This window comes from Palaemon carinicauda, chromosome 38, assembly GCF_036898095.1.
Source record: "Palaemon carinicauda isolate YSFRI2023 chromosome 38, ASM3689809v2, whole genome shotgun sequence".
Classification (NCBI taxonomy): Eukaryota; Metazoa; Arthropoda; class Malacostraca; order Decapoda; family Palaemonidae; genus Palaemon; species Palaemon carinicauda.
In genome coordinates, this window is record NC_090762.1 from 62,913,784 (window position 1) to 62,932,271 (window position 18,488).

Below are 18,488 nucleotides of genomic sequence, written 5' to 3' on the forward strand. Positions count from 1 at the left end.
GAGATTGAAGATATTGGATGACTCTGTGAGTGGCTTTTAGGCAATTTTGGGAGGTGTCTGACCAAATGAGCCAGTCGTCCAGATAGGCTACTACTTGAATCCCCTGATTTCTGAGTTCCTGAACAGTGACTTCTGCTAACTTTGTGAAGATCCTTGGGGCGATGTTGAGCCCGAAAGGCATCACCTTGAAGGAGTAATTTTTGTCCCCTAGGCGAAAGCCTAGATACGGACGGAAGTGTCTCGCTATCGGGACGTGATAATAGGCGTCTGTAAGATCGATAGAGGTGGTGACGGCCCCACGGGGAAGTAAGGTCCGCACCTGCGAGACGGTAAGCATTCGAAACTTGTCGCATTGAATGGACAAGTTGAGAAGGGATAGGTCTAGAATCACTCTTCTCTTGTCCGAATCCTTCTTCGGGACACTGAACAGCCGACCCTGAAACTTCAGGTGTTTCGTTTCTTGTATGGCGTTCTTTTGTAACAGATCCTGGACGAATTCGACTAGGTCCGGAGTGGAATGTTGATGAAATTTGTTCGGAGGAGGAGGCCCTTGAATCCAACTCCACCCCAGTCCCTTGGAGATGATACTGAAAGCCCAGGGACTGAACCTCCATTTGTTGCGGAAGGCATAAAGCCTCCCCCCTACCTGCTGCACCTCAGTATTGGCTTGAGGAGTTGCCTCCACGTCCGCCTCGGAAGTTCTTTCCCTTGCGAAAGAATCTTCCTCTACCCCTGTTCTGGTTTGAACCACGGTAGTAGCCTCTACCTCTGTTATAACTCTGGGAAGAGCTATGAGCCTCATAAGACTGGTTAAAGGCAGGAGAGGTGGTGGAGGCACCGGAAAGCTGGCTCTTAGGGAGCAGAACGGTGACATAGTCGTCCGAAGGAGCCTGAGAGGTAGAAGGCTGCGCAGGAGCAACGGGAGATGGAGGAAGAGGCAGTCGGAAATTGGACGAACTACTCTGCTGTTGCCTGAACTGGGTGGAGGTATACGGGCGGAGCTTCTTCCTACCCCGGGCTTGGTAAATTGCGGGGTCATATTTCCGTTTAGGAGTCAAACCCCAACGGGCTTTAAGGCTCTGATTGACTCTAGTGGCCTCTGCCAAGACTTCCTCCACAAGATCCTCAGGGAAGAGATTTGAACCCCAGCAGGAGGACCGGATAAGCTTATTAGGCTCGTGCCTAATAGTCGCCTCAGCCAGGACGTGTTTGCGACACCTACGTTTAGCAGTAGCGAAGTCATAAAGATCATAATACAATGACTGCAACGTAGCCTTATTGAGAGACTTAAAGATACTCTCAGTATCATAAGTCAAGGCTATCGACTCCGTGGATGTGGCCAAGTTCAGAGTTCGGCCAACACGTAGGCGGGAATCATACTCCTGTTTAATGAGGGATTCCGGGAGACGGGGAAGCCGCTCACTAAACATAACTGAGGCACAGTCCGCTGATAGCTTGCCAGAGGTAAAAGTGGTATGGACATTGTCCCAACACTCAATGCCAGAAGGAAGAAGGAGGGAGATCGGATCCACCTCTCGGATGGGAGGCAAGGGCTTCTCCTCCAGAGCATATTGGAAAGCAAGCTCTGCTACCTTATTGACGCATGGAGTCACGGTGTTTTTATCCATTAAAAACATTGTGAAGGAACTCTTATACGGCGTCAACATGGTGTTGGTGCAACCAATGTCGTTCAGGAACCTAGCCCAAACAGATTGGGCTTGTTCTTTTGGGAAGATGACGGTCTCTTTGGGGACCTTGTCTAGCCGAACCAGAGCTTCCTCGGTAAGCCTGGCATAACCATGAAATGGAAATGCCAGACCAGGAGGAAAGAATTCAAAGTCCTCTAGAGGACGAGTGCCAAGACCTTCCAAAGTTAACATTCCGTCTGAGAACGGAGAATGAAGAGCCATGCGCCAAGGATTATTCTTGGTAAACGGCGGGAGCTTAGAGGCATCCGGGATGAGAGAGCTTTGGGCTCGCTCCGGAGCACCTTGCTCTAATGCCCCAAGTCTCTGACCGATGTTAGAGAACATCGTGTCCATCTTGGCTTGCATTTCCGACACCAACTTAGCTTGCATCTCCGACACAATGCGAAGCATGGCTGATTCGGAAAGGCCCGGGCTAGGAGCAGGAGTGGCGGATTGTACTCCCGGGTCGTGAGACTTAGAGGAGGAGCCGGAAGCCTTAGATGACGGGTTTGTATTCAGCTTAGAACTATGGGAAGCCTTGTGAGGCTTACGAGCTTTAGGTAAGGTTCTAGATGTTGACTTATCCTTGGGGGGAACCGGGTGTGATCGTTGAGACGAATCACGGTCCCCAGAAAAACCATGAAAGGAAGAGCGATCAGAAGAAGAAGAAAGAGCGGGGCTGAGGATAGGAATCCCAGCGCCGGTAACACCTGCCTCACTTACCACCCTACCTGCGTCCGGGTCATCCAATAACATGGGTTCGACGTCCAGGTTCATGGAAGCAACATTGTCTTCCAGATCTCCGGGGGCATCCGACGGATCTTGATCTTGATCAATAAACCCCGCTATGGTGGCATCAATGTGGGCAATGATGGGAGCTGCAACATGCCTAGCCACAGCGGCTGAAGACTTGGCGTTAGGATAGACCATGGCACAATAGTCTTCGGATAGGACGTAAGGCTGCTTGGATTTCACGTTTCGGGCAAAACCACCAACCCACACTTTCAGTTTGGCCCGAGCCGCAGACTTTTGCTCCGGGGATGCCTGAAATAATAGTGGGGATTATAAAAAGGAAGACTCCCAGTGGTCCTTCAAGATCATAGAAATCTTACTAAATAGTGTATGTATACCAAAAAAGGTAAGATAAATAAGAAGGCCACATAGACAACAGGACTCACCGAGTCAGATCCAAGGGTGGTGATGAGGTCAAAACAGACCATGCAGTTATCAGGGTGCCAGACCACGATGTCCTCCAGCTGAACCCCGCAGAGGGCGTGAGACCGACATACGGTATGCCCACAAGGCTGATGTAGAACAGCCGCACAGGCCGTCGTCTGACAATGCACCATCTATAAAAAGAATAGTATATGAGAAACTGTAATTCTCTTAAGTTGGGGCGGGTCCGGAGGACCCGGGCCTAAACATAAGTCTAACTTAAGACTAGAGCTTAACTGTAATACTCTTAAGTAGGGGCGGGTCCGGAGGACCCGGGCCTAAACGTAAGTCTAACTTAAGACTAGAGTATAGCTATCCATTCCGGTCGAGCCGGGAGCATAAAAAGGATGCAACAAAGGATTAAGACACATAGTGTCTGATTTCCCGGGGCGAGGTTAAGCCCCGGGCCGGGAAATAAAAGTATATCCATAAACCAATTCATATAGGAACTCCGAGATAGTAATCTGTCATATATAATCATATATAATCATAGGAACTGTTATAAATTAATAGGGGGGCGGAACTGTAGATAAGAACCGCCAACCGAACCCGGAGGGTTTCGTATAACATAATAAAAGTGTGATAAGTGAATATAAAATAGGGTGCACCGGGATCCAACTCTGTTGACCGGTGGCCAACCCGTCTAGACAGAGACGAACCCGCCGGGACACCCGGAGGACAAAGTCCATAAACACTGAACTACCCCCTCTAAAAGGAGGGAAGGCAACGGTCCCCTAGGGGAGGGGGGAGAGAAGCCTAGCCGCCCACCTAGCGAGAGGGGGAGCTTGGGGGAGGATCACGTGATACGGAGCAGCAGGGCTACCAACTGACGATCCCCAACCAGACAGATCAAACGGAGTAATAGCACAAATATTAATTATAATAGTAATAGCGTTGAAAAATTATATAAATATACACATAAAAAATTTAGGGCAAGGCATGCAACATAATAAATAAATCACAAAGGACACACCTGATGACTTATAAAATAAAATTGCCGCCTAGTAACGAAGGTCGGCAAGCCATAACGATACGTAACTGATATCGGCCCTAAAAATGAACCACGAGGGTTCTAAACGCTAAATAATGAATATCCACAATAACAAATAACATTTAATTAATAATAAAAATAATACACATAGTAACACCGCGAGTGAAACTAAAAGCTCTCAAAACAGGAGTACCAACTGTAAGCGGAATCAAGCAAGATCGATATGAACGAAGAGAATAAACTCCTATAATTTAAATATTAAACGATCTAGAATGCTCAAAACACAGCAAAACATAGCTTGGTACTTAACTTAGACGGTGTCTCCTGGGAAACCGACGAAGAAGCCATAATCCAGTGGAAAATAAGCGAAATACGAGAGCACAACAAAAAAGCGGGTTACAACACAGGCGTGCTAAAAGGAGTTGTGTTCTGAGCGGATGCAGAGTTGGTGGTGCCGAGTGAGGTTGAACGGCTCTCCTCTATTGGGGTCTCTGTCGTGGATGAATCTAAATAGTGCGGGACCTCTGGATTATACGCCCAATTTTATACCGACACCAATAGGTGAGCGAGCTAGTTAACCTAGCACTCCTTTACATTTTTTCTCTGGTATATTTAGCAGTAAATTACCTAAGAATAAGTGCTAAATGGAGCTTATTCACTGGGCGGCACAGGTTCGAGCCCAGAAATTTCAGTCCTTACATTTACATTCTCATTCAGATCTTGACTACTAATCTTCATCTCCAACCAACCTCTGTGGTATTAGACCAATTGCCCACTGAAGTATTACCCTCTCCTTTCTTCTAACTTAGCATGCAACCTCTCAACTGCTAAATAAACAATGTGCCATTTGTTTATCCAAACAATTGGAACATTTTACAGATAAATATTACTAATCCTGATCCAAGTCCTTTGTAAATAAATTTATAACAAAATAAGGTCAAACAGTACAAAAGATTAGAGTCATGGTCTTATTCATGATGCTTCAATGGATAGTCCCTAGAGAAGAGGATACAGGTATTGGGAAAGGAAAGCTTTGATTTTTATTTCATGTTCGAGAACCAAAGTTTCATAGATATTGTACTGTATTAGTATTAGGACTCACGTAAGATACACAAAAATATACTGCACCTTGCATAAAACCTCAATCTTACCTTGTAGGTTTTTTGCCTTCCCCCAGTAAACCTAAAGTATACGCCAATAGCTGAAGACGTGGCTAGAACCAAGGCAAAGATCACGTAATCGGCCACCCCAAAGTACGAATGAATTTCCTCCATCTTTTATAAGATTCCAGCTGCAGTTTATGGAAAAATTTAAATGGTGTGAAGGCTACTTAATAATTCTGACAAGCTTCTGTTCGATGAGTAGTAAACTCTGAAATGTGACAAATATTAATTAATCTAGAGTCATAACAAAGAACCTAGTTTAGAAAATATTTATAGACAAGCTTACATACAGGAACATACTGTAATAAAAAAAGCACTCACTGAGCTGCCTATCAGCTGGTTGCTTTGCCCAACACTCAGAAATCCAATGGCAAACATAATGCAATCTGCAGGTACCTATGGAGCAAAATTATGTCTTGGTCACTGTTCTGAGGTATCCAATTAAGTAATGCTAACAAACAGTGAGAAAAAGTCTGGAAAATATTTTTTTTAAAAGCAGACAAAAATATGAATTTGGAATATAAAAAAAAATCAACATAGTAAGATCAAAGGACAAAAAAATTACAAATTTGGAAATAATTTGTATTTTTCCTAACTAATACAAACCTGTAGTTATTTATAGGAATTATTTTTTGGCAAAGCTGGAAGGTTCGGCCAATAGACTTTTAATGCGAGGTGGAATTCCTACCCAACCACCTATATCTACTTACTCATCGGTGAACTATGTCACTTTTATTACTGCAGGCAGGACTTATCAGGGGACAGGTGTTGGCAGGACAACCTGTATAAATAACTACAAGTTGTACTTATTAGGAAAAATACAAATAATTTCCAAATTTGTCATTTGTTCCTTCACTAACAAACCTTATGCTATTTATAGGGATGACTCACCCTTAAGAAGGTGGTATGCCCAACCACTGGCTTAGCCATTGACCCGGGTTTTCTCTGTACAGTATTAGACTGTAACTAGAGGGAAATCTTGATACCTTGCTAAATTAATACGTGAATGGCGTAGTCATAGCGGCCTGAGCAACCTGTGTGGTTGTGAGATAGCGTAACGTCTAGATAGGCATATTGTGAGTTTTAAACAAAGGAAATTATTACATATCTAGACTTTTCCCAATGCTTACCTCGTGGGAAGTATTGGGAACGTGTACAAGTATGAAATTTATGCTATGTTACACAAGGGAAATGGTTATTACCTGCAGAGGATGGGGCCAGCTTGCAGAGGGACCCATGGCACTGTTCCAAGAGAGGGGAAGATGAAGAAAAGAAGAGCTCCTACTCTACTGTCCCCTGGAGGAAAGCAAGCTAGGAGAAGCTTCTAGGGGTTCGGGAAGAAGCAGCCCGGTCTTATCGCTCCTGAGGAAGACCATAGAGAGATATCTCTCTTGGACTATTACTTCCTACAACAGCCAAATTTCTCCCATTGGGAGGCAGGCAATTCCTTATACTCGTCACATGGTAAACCTTGCTTGCAGCTACGCTCCCTGTAGGTCAGGTATAGAGAATGAGGGTCTGTCTCGGTTGACAACATGAAGGTGCCCCAGGAGCGTCATTCACGACCAGGGCAGGTACGCATGGGAGCATCAAAGAGAGAACAGTCACACCTGAAAAATGACAAATTCGTAGATAATTTGTATTTATCCTAACCATACAAACTTTAGCTATTTAATTAGGGTATTACTTTCAGCGTAGCTGAAACGACGAGCCATTAGATTTTTAACGAGGGTTTACTACCCTCTCGCTAGTTAGCGAGGGGGTAGGGAGGGGTAGCTAGCTACCCCTCCCCCCTCACACACCGGTGAATACCTCACTTTGCTTAGAGGTAGGACTTCCCGGGGGACAGGGCTGGCGGGCAAGTTTGATTAAATAGCTAAGGTTTGTATGGTTAGGAAAAATACAAATTATCTACGAATTTGTCATTTGTTCCATAACTGAAATATAAACCACGCTATTTAATTAGGGTGACTTAACCCTTAGGTAGGGTGTTAAGTCCCAGCTGTACCGGCTTTGGCTTTTGCCTGGGGACTCAGTATCTGAGTGTGTAGAACTCAAGATAAGGGGTCGCTACACCTCGTAAGTGCCTTGCTCTGCAAGGACTGCGGCCTACGTAAGCTAGTGTGTGAAGGAGTGAAGTGTGACTCGTCCTAGGAAGTTGACCTGGAGTCCTTTAGATGCAAATCTAGGTTAGGACAATCCCAATACCACCTCGTAAGGGTATGGGGACGTGACAGTATTACCTTAATACTAGGAACACAAGGAAACATGGTTTACCTGCAGTAGTTTGAGGTCAGCTGTGCAGAGAACCCAGGATGCTGCTTTCCCCAAGAGAGGGGAGAATGAAGAAAAGAATAAGGGCCAGGCATACCTTTTCATTCATGCAGACTAAAACCGGGTAACAATGCCCTCAACCTTCTGCTACTTGTCCATTAAGGAGCCTGAGGTTTAAACCAGCTGTTATGCAGCCACCACAGGGCCGATAGAGAACGTATCGAGCCTCCTGTGAATCACGTCTTGCAGGTAGTGGGCTGTGAAGGTAGTTTGACGCTTCCACACCCCTGCTTGTAGAACCTGCGTCACAGAGTAATTTCTCTTGAATGCCAGGGACGTAGCGATGCCCCTGACATCGTGCGCCCTAGGGCGACGTGACGGAGGAGGGTCAGGATTCAGGGAATGGTGGATAACCCTGCGAATCCAAGCGGAGATTGTATTCTTAGTGACCCTCCTCTTCGTCCTTCCTGTGCTCAGGAACAATGCTTGCACTCGAGGATGGATTGCAGCTGTTCTCTTAAGGTAGAGCCTCAGACTCCTTACTGGGCACAGTAGGAGATGGTCTGGGTCATCTGTTACAGAACGGAGACTCGAAATTCGGAAGGAGTCGAATCGGGGGTCTGGAACTCCTGGATTCTGAGTCTTAGCTACAAACTCAGGGACGAATCTGAACGTTACCTCCCCCCATACCCTTCAATGGGCGATGTTATACGAGACCATGAAGTTCGCCGACTCGCTTGACCGAGGCCAGAGCAAGCAGGAACACCGTCTTACAAGTCAGGTGGCGATCAGAAGCCTGGCATAATGGTTCGAAAGGAGGTCTCTTAAGAGACCTGAGGACTCGAACCACGTTCCATGGAGGAGGTCTCACTTCCGACTGGGGGAAGGTAAGTTCATAACTTCGTACGAGTAGAGAAAGTTCCAGCGAGGAGGAAATGTCCATTCCTTTGAGCCTGAAGGCAAGACTTAAGGCTGAGCGATAGCCTTTCATTGCTGAGACTGAAAGGCGCATTTCTTCCCGCAAATACACGAGGAACTCCGCTATTGCTAGAATAGTGACATCGAGTGGAGAGATACCCCTTCCACGACACCAACCACAGAAGACTCTCCACTTTGCCTGGTACATGTAGATCCCTGCGGATGACTTTCACAGGTGTCGAGACATCCTTTCCATAACTTGTTGCGAAAAGCCTCTCTCTGTGAGGAGACGCTGGATAGTCTCCAGGCGTGAAGTCGTAGCGATGCTACGGCTTTGTGGATGATGTTGGCATGTGGTTGTCTGCGTAGCTCGTGTCGAGGAGGAAGTTCTCTCGGGAGTTCCGTCAAGAGCTGCAGAAGTTCCGGGAACCACTCTGCGTGATGCCATAGCGGAGCTATTAAGGTCATTGAAAGGTTGACTGATATTCTGGTCTTGTTGAGTACTCTTCTCATCAGAGAACGGGGGAAAGGTGTAGACGTCGATGTTGTCCCACTGTTGTTGAAAGGCATCTTGCCAGAGTGCCTTGGGCTCCGGGACTAGGGAGCAGTACAGCGGGAGCTTGAAATTCAAGGCTGTCGCGAACAGATCCACAATTGGGGAACCCCACAAAGTCAGGACTTTGTTGGCTACTAGACGATCCAAAGACCACTCGGTACTCACTATCTGATATGCCCTGCTCAGACTGTCGGCGAGCACATTCCTCTTGCTTGGAATGAAGCGAGCTGATAGTGGAATCGAGTGGACTTTGGTCCATCTCAGTATCTCTACTGCAAAATGGGATAGCTGCTGTGAAAAGGTACCTCCCTGCTTGTTGATGTAAGCCACTACCGTGGTGTTGTCGCTCATCACCACCACGGAGTGACCCGCCAGGTACTGTTGGAACTGCTGAAGTGCCAGATACACGGCCTTCATTTCTAGCAGGTTTATGTGGAGGTACTTTTCTGATTCTGACCAGAACGTGGGCCCCCCATCCTTTTTTGAGGCGTCCGAAAACAGCATCAAATCCGGGGGGAGGACGAGAAGATCCACCCCCTTTGGTAGGTTTTCCTCTGTCAACCGCCACTGGAGATCCGTCCGTTCCGCAGGACCCATTGGGACCAAGATGTCCGGAGAATCGTGACCTTGATTCTACCGGGACTTGAGTCGCCATTGCAGGGATCTCATCCTGAGGCGACCATTTGGAACTAGACGGGCCAGAGAAGAAAGGTGACCGAGGAGACGTAACCTCGATTGGGCTGGGAGTTGTTCTTGTCTGAGGAAAGGAACTGCGACTCTCCTCAGCCTTGCTATCCTGTCGTCTGATGGGAAGGCTTTGTGGAGATTGGTGTCCAAGATCATGCCTAGATATACCAGTCGTTGAGTTGGAAGCAGAGAAGACCTCTCGAGATTTACCATGATCCCTAGATCTTGGAAAAGTCCCAGAAGCTTGTCTCGGTGTCGAAGAAGGATCGACTCAGAGTCTGCCAGGATCAGCCAGTCGTCCAGATAGGAGGAGGAGACGGATGCCGATCGTGTGTGCCCACGAAGAAATCAGTGTGAACACCCTGGTGAAAACCTGAGGTGCTGTGGAGAGACCGGAACACAGCAACTTGAACTGGTAGATCTTGTTGTCTAGGCTGAATCTTAGGTACTTCCTTGAAGACGGATGGACTGGGATCTGGAAGTACGAGTCCTTCAGGTCCAGTGTACACATGAAGTCTTCTGGTCTCACCGCAAGTCTGACCGTGTCCGCTGTCTCCATGCTGAACAAGGTTTGTTTGACAAACCTGTTCAGGGCTGAGAGGTCGACTGGTCTCCAGCCTCCAGACGCCTTCTTTACAAGAAAGAGTCGACTGAAGAAGCCTGGGGAACCGTCGACGACCTCCTGGAGAGCGCCCTTCTTCAACATGGTCTGGACCTCTGCCCATAGGGCTTGGCCCCTTGCCGATCCCATGGCAAAGGAGCTCAACGACACTGGATCCGCTGTCAGGGGAGGTAGAGATGTTATGAACGGGACGCGATATCCCTGACCGATTACGGAAATCGTCCAGGAATCGGCCCCGAGATGCTGCCACCTGTCTGCGCAACTTTGAAGGCATCCCCCCATTGGTGGACATGCAGGGGGACTGCCAATCCTGGCGTTTGCGGCCTCGGCCGCTCCCTCTAGGATTCTTTCCTCCCCTGGAGGACATTTTGCCTGGCTTCGACACTGTTGCCTTCGCTGCCACAGCCGGTTTCGTTGTCTTGGGCGGGCGAGGTTGTTGAGGTGCCGGAGGTTTATAAGGCTTAGATGTAAGAGCCCTATGAAGGAGGGAGTCCTGGTTGGACTTCCTCCACCTCTCGACTGCCTGCTCCAAGTCTTTAGGCTCGAACAGGTTCTTCCCTAGAAGGGAAGAATGTCTGAGCCTGCTGACCTCGACGGCTGGGACCTTCGCGTGGAACCCCTCTGCCACCGCATCACGACGTTTCAGGATTGAGTTGGCCCACAAGTTCGAGACTTGGTGGGCCAGAAACTCAATGGTGCGTGTGCCCGAGAGGAGGAAGGTCTCCAAGGCCTTCCTGGTGCTCTCCTTAGACAAATCTTCGGATCGCAACAGGATGCCAAGAGGTCCCAGCCAGAGGTCAAGCCACGAAGTAGCCTGCATGGCACCCTTCGCGACTTTCTCCTGACTTGTGATCTCAGTCGCCGAGAAAGTCACTTATCGGCTGGTGAGTCTCTCAAGAGGGACTCCCTTAGTAAGCTCTTCCACAGAGTGATGTAGGGGAAGAGCTAAACAAGCCTCCTCCAAGATCTCGAAGTACCTCTTACGTTGGACGCGAGGAGGCAGAAGGAGTTTGTTGCCAGCCGTGGAACGGCTGGAGGAGGAGAGCTCGGAGAGCTGTCCCTCGACCTTATCCCTGGCACTCTTCACCCCTTGGGACCAGGGCAAAGCTGCACTGGCCTTAGTGGGTTTCTGGGTGCCAAAGACTCGGTCCAGGACCGTGTCCTTGCCCTCGCGAAGAGGCATCTCAGAATCGGGAATCCTGTTGAGATGCCTCATCAGGGTCAGGACTTACCAGAAGGCATGCTCTGATTCTAGTGGCTCCCTTCCTGGTGAAATGGCAGCGAAGTCTCCTGTCCCCAAAGGCTCTTCTTGGGGGGACACGTGGACGTTCTCCGCGGGTCTATAGGTTCTGGACGGATCCTTGAGGATGACTTGGGTACAGTCTTGGAATCCTTGGGTTCCCTCCTGGGAGGAATACAGGACTCCAACAACGACGTCTGAGGGCTCTTCTCTGCTCCCACCTGGGACAATTCTCCAGCGTGAGGTGGGGTTTCTCCCACTGGTGGGATAGGAGAACGCCTCACCTCATCTGATTCCCCCGAGGACGGAAAATGCTCGTCCACGGGAGAGAGAGAAAACGTCTGGGGGGAGAGGGAGCCTTCCTCAAGGATGTCTGAGAGGCCAGCTTGACCCTCGGAGAAGTAACCACAGTTTCTACTCCTCTCTTTCTCTTCAGTGGGGTCGGAGCCGCCATAGTTTTGAACCCCATCTCAGTGAAGGCAGGTTTGACAGCCTGCACAACAGCTCTGATGAGGGATGCAAACCATGGCTGCTTACTGACAGCAGCGCTGTCAGAGACTCCCTCTGAAGGGAAGGGGATCGGGTGATCCTTAGGAGTAGACAACTGCTGGACCTGCCTGGGAGGAAAGGGAAGAAGAAGAAGGTTGGTTCCTGGACCCATCTGGCGATTTCCCTACTTCCTGCGAGCGCGCTGGTCTGCGCTTGCGCGGGGAGGGAGGAATGAGGATGACCTGACTGCTCTTGTTCCTGTGGGCTTGCGTGGTGGCTTGCGCGGTCGCTGTGCCTCCCGATCGCGCGATAGAATCCTACTACGATTGCGCGCGCGCGTGGGCATGCCGGCGAGCGATGGCGCGCAGGAGAGCGATGGCGCGTAGGAGCGCGACTGCGCACAGGAGAGGGTGTGCACGGGCACGTAGGGGATCTCCGGGATGGTGAGAGGGCGCGCTGGCGCTCAGGAGATCGAGGGCGCGCAGAAGCGTGATCCGAAGAATCAGGAAGCATAGGCGGAGGTGCAAGCGATTGCACGCGTGAAGGAGATGGTTCGCGAGCGCGTGGGCGAGCAGGAGGGCGCGCAGCAGGATCTGGTGTCTGCGCATGATGGCGCATAGGAGATTGCTGACGCTGAAGAGAAGCAGCAGCTCGAGTCTTCCTTCTTGTGCCCAGATCCGGAGATCGTGGGTGCGCAGGCGAATGATGGCATGCAGGCAAACGCTGGCGCGCAGGTGAAGAGCGTTGGCGAGCAGGAGATTATGGGCGCGTAGGAGATCATGGGCACACATCAAGATGATGGTGCGCTGCTGTACGCTGGCGAGGAGAAGACCGTTGGCGAACAGGAGAGCGCTGGCGAGCAGGTGAGTGCTGGAGAGTAGGAGAACGATGGAAAGAAGTCTCAGCTGCAGGAGGTCTCTGGGGCGTTGTCTCCGAAGATGAAGTTCTGCGTAGAGAGGGCTTCACCGCAGGAGCGCGCTTGCTCGCAATTGCGCGCAGGAGAACGTTGAAGCGCAGGAGATACCTGGCGCTTATGCCCCAAAGGGACCGGTGCCCGTTGGAAAACGGGATGCGTGGGCGCCCAACGCGCGTCAGCAGCCAGGAACGGAGACGGCAGGTCCGAAGGTCTGGCAGGCGAAGGAGAACGATCGGCAAAGGGGTCCAAGGATGCAACTGCAACGGTCAAAGCACAGCGAGGAGGATCCTCTGTGGGTGACTGCGATGGAGAAGAGCCGAAGAGGCGCCTCCTAACTCCCTTGTGAGAAGAAGGATGACCTCTATGGTGAAGGGGAGGGCGAGCCTTCCGACGGATAAGTCCTCTAGGGGTGGCAGGCAGACCATCATCAGTCCTCCGAAGAGGAGTCTTTGTCAGTGAACTCCCCCGAGAGGTAGAATCACCTGCAGGAGAGACCGTAGGACTTAGCTCCTCCCTCGAAGGATGCTCGGAGGGAGGAACTAAGCCTTCAGCTGCATCAGGAACCAAGGCAGGGGTTTGACCCAACTCGTCGGAGGCCCCTGCCACAACAACGTCGACGATAGACAGAGGGTCAACCTCTGCTATCACCGGCAACTGTTTGACAGCAGCCCCCCCACTGAATTAAGTCAAACAGGGCTTCCCAGGAGGGCGAGCCCTTAAGCCCCAAGGAAGCCCAAGCTGCAACAAATCATCATTATTCACAGAGTTACACGATAAATCCTCCCCCGAGGGAGGAGGAGGAGCTGTCTCGCTATGGGAGGCAACTCCCTCTCCCGAACCCCGAGGTCAGTCAACAAAAGAACGGCCTATGCTACCACTCCACGGTCTCTTGAAAGAGGCCGCTCGAGCGGGAGCTTCGGAGGAGGTTCGGGCTACGGAAGAAGAGTCCCTGGATTTTTATTTCTTCAAGGAAACCCTTGAAGGAGAAAGATCCCTTTTGGACTTCTTCCGGTGCCGGGAAAACCTCTCCCACTGGGAGGTAGACCACTCCCTACACTCACTGCATACTTTGTCTCTGTTACACCGTTGGCCCCTGCAGAACGGAAATAAGGTGCGAGGGTCTGTTTCGACCGCCGACATATAAGTGCCACAAGGGCGGTCAGGTAATCCGGGGCACTTCCGCATAATGGTAGAGGCCAACTTCCAAACACTCACTGAAAGAAAAAGCAAAAAGATTAAGGCTGTCAATAAGCGAGGGTGTGAGTAGACACGTCTGTTCATCACCCGAGCCAAAAGCAAAGTGAGCTATTCACCAGTGTGTGAGGGGGGGGGAGGGCTCGCTAACTAGCGAGAGGGTAGTAAACCCTCGTTAAAAATCTAATGGCTCGTCGTTTCAGCTACGCCGAAAGTAATACCCTAATTAAATAGCGTGGTTTGTATTTCGGTTACGGAACAAAGAAAAGGTTTTGTGCATAAAGTGATAGTCTATATTGGCTAAGCCTTGAGGAAGAGAGCGGACACACATGTTCTCTACCAGCCAAATCAAAAAAGTGACCTGGTTCACCAATGTGCGAGTAGATAAAGGTGGCTAGGTACTTCATAGCCACCTCCTACCCTCCCCACTATATTGGTCGGGTAGAGTTGCTACCTCGCATTAAAAGTCTAATGGCTAACCCTCCAGCTTCGCCAAAAGATAATTCCTATAAATAACGTAAGGTTTGTTAGTGAAGGAACAAAAGTAATTTTTTGGCATAAAACAACAAACTGCTTTATGGAAGAAAACAATCGGTTACAGGGACTACATTTAAGGCAAGTGCCCAAGGTTTTTGCATCATTCAATATTTCCTCTCTTCTATCCCCTACATTCCAAATATTTTTAAGATGCTCAATCCATCAATTAAACAGGATAAATTAGGAGGTAATTTGTATTTGTCCCTAACTATACAAAACCAAATCCCTTACAAAAGAGAATAACAGCACAAGCTGGAATAAAACTCTTATAAGATTTAACAAGGTATCAACAACCACCCAGTAATCGCTGGCCAAGTGGCAGGAAAGCAACTGGCAACCCTGTTTGATCACTGACAACTTACTTTGATTGCAGCTGGGACTTAATAGGTAGGGGGATGATGCTGGTGGGACCGCATGGGTAAGGGGCTCAGATTTGAATGGATAGGGAAAATTATAAATTAACTTCGTATTTGTCATTTGTTCCCATACATACAAAACCTTGTCTCCTACATAGGAGATTCATCCTTAGGCAAGAGAAAGTCCCTGTTCCATCTGGCTGGAAACTTATCCCGGAAAATTGGAAACTCTTACATGGGAAATGCTCAAGAGTTAAAGATCTCGGCATCTAATGTACCAGAGATTTAGCAATACTCGAAGGAACACCACCCTAGGATCAAGGGTCGTTCTTCAACTGAAAATCAGTGTGTTGTAAGACTTGACTAAATGTACATGTGTGTTTGATTACGTCACTAAAAGTGGCATAAATTATGATACAGTGATATCTCTTGATATGACAAATTTGGAAGTAATTTGTATGTTCCCTAGCAATACAAACCTGGAGCTCTTTAAGAGTGCATTATTATTTCAGCAAAGCCAAAAACTAACCGAAGCTAAAAGTTTAACAGGGTTTAACTACCCAACGCTTGTTAACAGGGGTAGTAAGGGGTATATTTACACCCGGCACCCACCAGCACTGGTGACTACGTCAACTTTAAGCTGCTGTAATAGCCTAGGGACATTCCTGGGACTTCATGGAGAGCAACCATTTCAAGCATGGTCCTGACTTCGGCCCGTAAGGCCTGGTCCATTGCTGATCCCTTCGCATACAACGTCATCAATGGATTTTGAGTCGGTGGAGAGGGAGAGTCTACGAAAGGGACCCCTTTCTTAATACGGAAGTTGACCAGGGGTCGCCTCCGTAGTCCATCCACCTCTGCCCTCTGCTCATCAGGCATCCACCTACCAGTGGATTGCCCTCTCTAGCATGGGTGTCTTCGCTGGAATTTCTTGCCTTTTCCCTTCTGGGACGAAAAGGAGGCTTTGAGTCTTGCCATTTCGTCTGCTTCTTGGGAGCACCCTTCCTCTGGCTGCCTTGAGGTATTGGGGAAGGTTGCTTCTGGTTTGGAGGTGTCAGCTGGTAGGAGCGAGAGGAGACAACTCTGAGGAGTGTATCCTGCCTGACCCTTCTCCATCCTGCCTGGTAAACACATCGGGTCCATCCATTGGGGCATATCGCAGCTTACACGGCAGGTCCATCCATTGGGGCATAACACAGCTTACACGGCAGGTCCATCCATTGGGGCATAACGCAGCTTAGACAGCAGGTCCACCATTGGGGCACTGCGCAGCTTCATTGCCTCTCTCTTCGGCATCTGTTTTTGAAATCTTGAGAACTGCATCTCGTCACCAAGACCCAGTTAACCCATTGGTCAAGAATTTGAGAGCCCTCGCACCTAAGAGAAGGAAAGAGAACACTGTCTCCCTCCTCTTAGGAGTGGAAAAGTCCTTGTTCTTAACAAGATAGCCGACCGTACCCAACCAATTGTCCAGCCATGAAGCAGATTGCAAGGTACACTTTGCAACCTGTTCCATATTGGCCGCATCCGCCACAGAGAACTGTTCTGGCAGCGTTGTCAGTCTTTCCTAGGAAGACTGGATCAATGACATGTTCGCTGGAACCAGTGCAGAGGGGAAGGATCATGTCCCACTACCTCGTAGTACTTAATTTGCCTTACATAAGGCAGAGGAAGTAACTTGGAGGAGTCCACAGACTGAAGAGAGAGTGATGAACCTGCCACTTGGGCATATGTTCTCTTCGCTGCCTTGATCCCCCCCCTTCCCCATGGTAGAGCTACCGTGGGTCTGGAGGTCTTGGCTTGCCTGAAAACTGGTCCAGGACCATATCCTTTCCCTCCGTTGGAACATCATCAGGTTCTTCCAGGCTGTTCCCCTTCCTGCTGCAGAACTTTCAAAACGATTTGGTTGGCATCTTTTTTGCTCTGAGGGGTGACCTTAAGACTGGCAGATACTAGGAGCATTCCATTAGAATGTTCCGAACCAATGTCAAAAGGTCCTTCCTCTCCCAAGGTAACATCAATAGTAGCCCAGGGAGAGCGACTGTCGTCAACTAGGTTTCTCTTAGAAGCAGAATGGGATCTCGGGGGAAGACCGCTATGCCCAGATCTTGCCATAGCAGCCAAGATGGAAAACTGTTCCCCTCGAGTCTGACGTTCATCCTTAAAACGCCAATTCTTGGGCAAAGTCTATCCATCTTTCCTCTCTCTCTCTTGGGCAAATTTAAAATTCATCCAAGAGAGAGGACTTGTCTCCTCTGGATAATTCCATTGGTTTTGAACCCTAGGAAACTACCCAGAGAGAGGTATCCTTTGCTCGATCGTAGGAGGAGGCATACTATGCTATGCTCTGCACGAGACAATTCCGTGCGAAGGCAAGTGGAATCCGCCCTTTGAGGGGAAGCGGTCTTTCATTCCCTAACAGTCCTCGCAGTCGTAACCAGAGTCACTCCCACCCTCTCCCATCTCGAATCCCTGATCATAGGAATCTTGACCTTGAGGTAATCCTCATACCTCAAGGTCTTTAGGGTGACAGGAGGAGGTGGTGGTGGCCCTCAAGCTAAGCTAGATCGACTAGGGTCCGAAACATTGCCGACCCAGGCAAGGGGATCCAACAGGATGACGGGAACCTTCGCCATCACCAATGGTGGATCAGTGTTTGGGATCCCCACTTCTTGTTTAAGCGCTATGACTAAGTCCTGAAACAAAAGACCATTTTTGGCAAACAAGTTCTCCAATGGTTTCTCCCTTTCCGACTGTCCTATCGACCGTTCATGTCGCACTGGTTATTTGGTAGGAGAAGGGTGGGGGAAATCCCCCAACCCTCTCACAGGTGAGCTACTGCGAAGTAATCGGTCGCAAGGGTGTCGTAGCGAGACGAGCTGGCTCGCTCGCTTACCTCAACCCTAGGGTAGGGGGAAGTAGTATGCGATGTCTCACTAACGTGCTTAGGAGCTTCACTTTCGAAAAGGGTTTTGTGCTTTCTAGTTTCTGGCAGATAAGCTCTCCTACCCTCCTTACTGGAAGGTAAGGCACACGACGAAGCGTGAGGCCTCTTTTCCTTCAGCAGTGAAACACAATCCTCTCCAAGAATGTCTAGGAGAGGGACAGTCCTGCACAACTGACCTCAAGGAGATAGGCACAACAGGGGGCCGAGCGCTCGTGCGACTGCAGCGTGACAGGTGTGAACTATATGGAGTTACCTGTTGGACCGATTTTGTGCAAGATTGGTCTTGCGTAGCGCTTCGCTGTGCTCTGCGGCCACGCTGTCAAGGTGGGGCCGCATGGTAACATCCTCCCATCCTCATCATGCAGGTATGAAAAGCTTCGCTCCGATGGACTGGAGTATGGCATGGACGAATCCATAGCCTTTTGGTGAAACCCCCATGGAGGGGACCACTCAGGGAAAGATATCTCCTTTCGCAAGCGAGAGGATCGATCAACACCCTGCCTTCAAATGGCGAATCGCCTCATGGACGAGGGAGCTGCCGCTCAGAAGGGAGTGTTGGGTCAGACTGAAAAACAACTGGAGGCAAACCTCCTAGTTGTGCAAATCGCATCTCCTCCCTTCGAGCGAACCCGGCAAAAGGATTAACTCCCTGCACAACCACCGGAAAGAAGCCGAAACTCGTTCCCAAGACTACA

The 18,488-nt window shown here is 49.4% G+C and overlaps 1 protein-coding gene across 9 annotated transcripts in view; it reads right to left on the minus strand.

Moving 5' to 3' along the window:
• Positions 1-18,488, minus strand: part of LOC137630680 (putative sodium-dependent multivitamin transporter) — a 202,626-nt gene that overhangs the window by 148,541 nt on the left and 35,597 nt on the right. For 5 of the 9 annotated variants that reach the window (XM_068362305.1, XM_068362304.1, XM_068362306.1 and 2 more), the window contains exon 2: positions 5,046-5,265. In XM_068362305.1, coding sequence (XP_068218406.1) covers positions 5,046-5,168 — 123 coding nt within the window. In that variant the 5' untranslated portion in view covers positions 5,169-5,265. Of the gene's footprint in view, positions 1-5,045; positions 5,266-5,378; positions 5,454-18,488 lie in introns of all 9 variants that reach the window. The other 4 variants (XM_068362299.1, XM_068362301.1, XM_068362302.1 and 1 more) reach the window with 1 other exon arrangement.